The 6,425-nt window shown below is 36.9% G+C and overlaps 1 protein-coding gene across 1 annotated transcript; it reads right to left on the bottom strand.

Annotated features, from left to right (window-relative positions):
- Positions 1 to 4,738: 4,738 nt before the first annotated feature.
- On the bottom strand, positions 4,739 to 5,345 carry LOC118724338 (60S ribosomal protein L29-like). Its single transcript, XM_036447472.2, is given in 2 exon segments — positions 4,739 to 5,195; positions 5,197 to 5,345. Coding segments are annotated over 2 exon segments (468 nt in total). The 5' UTR covers positions 5,296 to 5,345; the 3' UTR covers positions 4,739 to 4,826.
- Between the last annotated feature and the right edge of the window lie 1,080 nt (positions 5,346 to 6,425).

Genomic DNA, 6,425 nt, shown 5'->3' on the forward strand with positions numbered 1-6,425 from the left:
AGATATACACTTCATAGGGTAGGGTTTCCTACAGCAGCATTGTCAGGTTGGGGAATTGCCTCCAGCTGTTCAAGTGCTTGGCCAACAGGAGGCAATAACATGAAGATTAAGATGCCCTGAGCTATCTGGCAGTAAACAATCAATTTATGTATTCTTTTCAGGTTTGGGGAAATGCCTTTTAGCCATTCCCAGATGAATCAGCCCTTGCTGACATGCTGGAATTGGCCTCAGGCAGTTATGGAGAACTAGACCAAAAACATTTGGGCATCATTGCCCTATACTAGTGTTAGTTTAAGTAAACATTCATTCTATGAAAGAGATGAAAGGATATAAATAATAAAGGGTAATATTTCTTAATCAAATAACTTGGTTTAGAAGTGTTTTAAGAGTAACAAATTTTTCATGCCATTGATGGCATTAATGGGTTATGAGTTAATTAAAATCTATTTTCTTTCCTTTCATGATTTTATTTTAAAGAGCTACAAAGAGATGCATAGTTGGATTCAAAGTTAGCTGTTTCATTACAATCTGCAAAGGAACAAATGCTGGATACCTCCCAGTTATAGCTGAGGAGAAAAAAAAGAGCAAAAATTAAATATTTGTTATTATCTGGCTTAGAAAGACACCAAACATATTTAAGGATTTAGCAGTTATATAACACATGGGCAAGGCATATGCCTTGATACTTTTCAAAATATTTAAACACCCACATTTAATTTTTATATTAATAATAGGATAATAGGATAATTTCACATACATATTACTTGAAAGAAACATTAACTAGTAAAAACTGTCAATTGAGTAGTAGCCTAATATGCAGGGAATCAGGCTAAAATAGCCTACTATGTGACTTCAGGCAAAATTATGAGTTATACATTAGATATTTTTTGCATGTTTTTTGTTAAGAAATGTAGGCCAGTTAAGGATAGATACTAAGTTTAATCAAGTTGTAGTTGAAAAATTGAAAACTGATTATCTTGGGGTCAACTCCAGCCTGAAAATGTGTTTGTTTCACCTGCACAATATTTAAAATCTATTAATTTCTTATTTTTTAAGTGAGGTTTGTGTATAAAAGTTTGTATTTAAGACTTCTGTAAAAAACTCAGAGACATGGCAGAATTGAGCCAGCAGTCCTATGGGTCATTAACTGAAACCTAGAACCTGAATAGCTCTTTTTTGGGTGGGTAATTTGTCATCTTCTCCACTAATCTCTATTTTAATCCTGATACCAAACCTAAGTGCCAGGTAACAATCGTCAAACCATCTTTTTACTTTGGAAAGAAAGGAAGGAAGGAAGGAAGGAAGGAAGGAAGGAAGGAAGGAAGGAAGGAAGGAAGGAAGGAAGGAAGGAAGGAAGGAAGGAAGGAAGGAAGGAAACCCAGACTGCTAAATCCTTTAGGTACATGGGTTAATTTTCAGTTTTCTACTCTAATGAGCAGACTAAAGAATTTAGTGCCATCAAAGTCTGCTACAAGCTTATTAGTCTGATTCTAGAGGTAAAAATGTTTTCCTCAGAATAGGTTGATAATATATATGCCATTGGAATATCATCATTTTGTGTGTACCTCCAACACCTTGAAACATGGTGTTCCTATTCCTACTTTTCTGGCTCTCACTGATATCTGCTTATCCCTAAAGCAGTGTCCCTTTGAATCTTTCCTTTGAGGGCAATATCCCCTGCTCTCTTCATTCAAATCCTCCGGCACCAAATCCCAGAACAGAAAAAAATGTATTTGCACTTTAGTAATGACCTTCACAATAAACGTTCACATTGCCAATTTGACAAACCCAACAGTAAAATAACTTTAAGTTCAAAGCCTACAGAAAAATGTTGCCTTCTAAACATAAGAGAGTGACAACGGTAAACATTTTTGAGCCTTTAGTGAGTTACAAGCGGTTTCCCAAGTGCCTTAAAACAGACAACGGGGTGGTGAGGGGAGGGCCTGGGTTAGGGGGAGGGGGCGAGAGGGTAAGAGGGGTAGAATAGGAGAGAGGTGGGAGAAAAAGGACTTATGTAATACTTTCAACAGCAAAGATTAAAAAATTTAAATAGTGAACAGGTTTTTAAAAAGGTGCAATGGAAAAGTCAGGCACAATAGTTTGCATGAAACATCCATGTCATTAAGATATGGTTTGTGTGAAGGGATAGAATAATCTGGAGAAAGGAGTCAGTTCTTATTTTCCAAAACAATTCACTAATAGAATTGAAGCAGACATATTAGTTGTCTCTGGGCTAAGCCTCTTACTGTAAAGATGAGGTGACTGAGAATCAGGGAGGTGAAATGCTTTGTTGACAATCACTTATTCTTGCTGAAACCAACCACCTGACTTCCAGCCTATGTGCCTTATGCTACAGAGATTCTAATGTGAGGGAAGTTGTATAGTGTAATCCTCTTTCTATTGATAGATAGCATTATGGAAAGAGAGAAGCTCGCATTTCTCCACAAGGTTAGCAGCAAGATTGGCTAACCTTTAACAAAGTATTGATGTCAAAGGGAATACCAGTGGCTTTGAAAAATTATAGTAACAAATATAATTTACTTTCATCCTCTTACTCTCCTCCTCTGTATTGTAAATGAATGAGAGCTTCGGATTAGTTTATTTTTATTAGGATGTACTTTAATTGAGTAAGAATGGATTAAAGCTTACCTTGGAAAGAAAAAAAAAGAGTTCTCTGTAAATTACCATGATTTTCCCCCTCCAGATAATTCTTCCTCATAGTTAATAGGAGAAAGGGATTGTTTTCTAGGACCTGTAACAGGAACAGATGTGCATTCAAGGCTGGTGCTTTCCTAAACTCTTCAAATAAAAGCTGAAAATTCATATGAATCTCATTAAGTGTAAATGTGCTTGTCTTAAATACACTTTCAGCTGTTACCTTGAAGTTGAAGTAGATCTCTGAGTGCAACTGGTTCACAAGGGCTTGATTGGGGTAACTTAGATGTTAATTTTGATTTTAACATTATAAAAATGTAAAGAAGAATCAACTTCATTTTTAATCGGACCCTTCCCTAGGCCCATGCTGACGGGTTTCTGATATGATCCGTTTATTTGAACATCCATTGCATTCGAAGATGAATGTTCGGCTTTGTTGCTTTGTGATGTTTCTTTTCTGTATTTTTTTTTTAAATCCCCTTATTTGTTTTGTGCTAGTATCATGGTGATACATAATTTCTATGAGTGTCTGCAAGTTAAAGCACACATGTGTCACAAAATCTGACAGTAAATAATTAAAGCATTTAAATAAAAGCGTGTGTGTGCTCTAGTTGTGTGGTTGAACAAATTTGTAGAGCATGATTTTATCCTGATCTGTAATTATAGCTACCAATGACTGCCATGATCCCGAGTCAGAAAAATGTATACACTAAGCATCCATCTGTAGACATGTTCATATTCCTTCATCTGCAGCTCTCAGCATCACATGGGAATTCTGAAACTGCCCTGGCCACTGGGGAGCTTTAAATACCATGGCTGTAGGCTTACAGCAAGGAACAAATTGTTCCAGACGTTTAATTTCCCCTCGCTTATTATTACAAGGTCGCCTAATGATCCACGAAAAGTGTGCAACAGTTTGGAACTTTAATGACAGAACAATTGGTAAATTGAGAGGATTCTTTTTATTTTTTTAAAAAATGTCCTTGGTCCTATGTTGAATAACTTAATGCTTACGAACCAGAAAAGAGTTACTATCATTTCCTTTGAAAAGTATAAATACTCATAGTTTTGGACCATAGTCACCAAGTATATTGTAAATCTATCAGCATGCTCTCTTAATGAGAAATAAAATTTTGCTCTCATTGCTATTCAAGGCTAATCTAAAAAACATAAAAATATTTTAATGTCTATAGCAAAGATGTTACAAAAGGGATGGAAAGTTGTATAGATCCCAGATTGTTAATTTATATCACATTGTTTAAATTAAAAGCAACATTCATGCAAACATTATTTAAAAATTATAAGTGAACATGGCATTGTTTTTTTGTAAGAGTTCATTTATGGGACATTAAACAATTAGGAAAAACTAGTTCAAATTATCTAGAGCTGCTCAAATCTCATTCATTTAAAATGAGATTTGAGCAGCCTCTGCAGAGAATACTAGGTGCCTGTGAAGAAGTTCAAGGCCAAGGAATATATTTCAGATTTGTGATGTCCCCATTTCTCCTTTAGCTAGAGATGTTGTATTTTTGAGCAAGAAAAGAAAGGAAAGGACATTTCAGAAAAAATGCCCATTAGCATCACAAAAACAAATGTGTGGTGTTAACTGTATAGTTGAGGGATATAAATATAGGATAGAGATCCTTAAATGTTAAGCTTTAAAATTTTAAAGAAGGATTTCCCATTTATACTGAACAATGTAGTGCCCCTGCCGACAAGTCATTTTCATTAACACAGAAAAGTGACCAAGAATAGGGTTCTCAAAGAAAAAAAATACTTGAGCAAAAGATAAAACTCTCAAGGCAGTTCTACACTGTATAATTTTCCCAGAACAGGAGGTAATGACACTTATCTGTGCTCAGTCATGAATTACCTTTATGATGTACACCTGAATGATATGATAGCAGGTAGGAGACAACAATTTCTCTGGTACAGATGAGTTTAATTTTTCAGTCTACCCTATCACCAGGCTGGTTTTCTATTTGGGTCTTCAATGCCCTGCATGACAAACACATAGAGCTGATGTATATTATTTTTATTTTTATTTATTTATTTATTTATTTATTTATTTATTTTTTACAGATCCTGCCGCAGGTTTATTTGTACAAACAGCACAGGACGGCAGCAGCGCCACGCAGACGGCAGCCCAGGGGCCCACCAGTCCTTCCATCCTACTGTGGAGCCTTCGTGGGGGCCTGGGCACCTTTGGGAGCCTGAGCTGCAGCTGCACCTGCAGCCTGGGGCTTGGTTTCAGCCTTGGCCTTGGCCTTGACCTTTGGCGAGCAGATCCTGAGCCCCTTGGCAATGCGGGCATGAGCGCGCTTCCCAAGCTTGGGGTGAGCGATGTAGGTAAGTCGACTGAGTTTGCGGCTGCAGCCCTTTGGGATATTGGGCCTGGGCTCCTTGGACTTGGCCAGGGCTTTGATGGCCTCAGTGCGGGCGCTCATGGTCTTGGCGTTGTTTGCCTGCATCTTCTTCAGGCCCTTCTTGTTGTGCTTCTTGGCAAAGCGCATGTTCCTTAGGAACTTGGGGTCTACCCCCCTTAAGAGATTCGTATCTTTGTGACCGGGGTTTCTTGATGCCATTTCTGTGCCATTTCCGGGACTGGTTGTGCGTGGTGTGGTTCTTGGACTTGGCCATCTCTGCACAGAAGGCCGCGGCTGCCGAAGCGCCAGGGACCAGAAGAGCGCTGATGTATATTATTATTACTCCTACTAATACTGAAAATATATGATGAGTCCCCTGCTCACTTCCCCCTCCCCCCCAAAAAAACCCCACAAAAATATTTTTATTAAACTCCAGAAAACAAAGTGTTTGGAAGGTTTCATTTTTTTAAATGTTTATTCCAAAACTGGCAGGTCATTTGGTCAAGCTCATAAATCACTGATGCAGAAGAAGCACAAAATAGAAATCAGGCTCCTGGTCTATCAACTCTAGATATCACTCCAGTGCAACTGAAATATGTTTTGCATATCATTCTGTTTCAAGATAATGAATTGTTATAGAAATTAAACTCTGGCTGTGCCTTGATTACTTGAGAGTCTCAAAACTTGGTCAAATGAGTTATTTCTGGAAATTATTAGTTTAAAATCAACACATGTCAAATAGTGAGGAATGAAATTAAAGCACAGAGCTCACATTGATTTATAGGCATCGTGCTATTTCTCATTCATAACCCCTGTCCTCTAGGAAAATTATTCTGTTGTAGAGCATGCTTAAATCCAGGTGGTTGCAAAGAGTATTTCCATTCTTATTTAAATAAAATAGATTCCTCATCTTAAAGCAGGAGAAGTAAATTTTATAATCCACCATCATATCCTGCTAATCAAATGAAGACATATATATGGCGAGTTTGGCCTGTCAAATGCAGATAATTCTCTGGAATTGGGAAGATCAACCCCAGGAGCATTTGAGGGTCTTCCTAAATTAGAAAATCAAAATAGTTCATCAACTTTGTGGCCAAAAAAGAGAATCCTTTAAGGAACAAATATTTTTTGCAATATTCTCATTTCACTTTCTTCTAGCACTGAATGTTCACAGAAAATATAATATTGTATTTGTATTACTTTATTTGTAATACTGTGTCCTACTTTTAAATGTTCTTTAGGTCAGAAGGGTAAATTATGGTAAATTTCCCAGTTATGTTGACATATTCATCAGGCTTTTAAAGTAGACCTAGAAAAAAGAATGTTTAACAACTCCATGAAATCTAAAAAAATTGAAAACAAACAAGCACACAAAAATTTTTGAAAAAATAATTCTTATTTCCC

Source organism: Pipistrellus kuhlii, unplaced genomic scaffold (assembly GCF_014108245.1).
Source record: "Pipistrellus kuhlii isolate mPipKuh1 unplaced genomic scaffold, mPipKuh1.p scaffold_m20_p_2, whole genome shotgun sequence".
NCBI lineage: Eukaryota > Metazoa > Chordata > Mammalia > Chiroptera > Vespertilionidae > Pipistrellus > Pipistrellus kuhlii.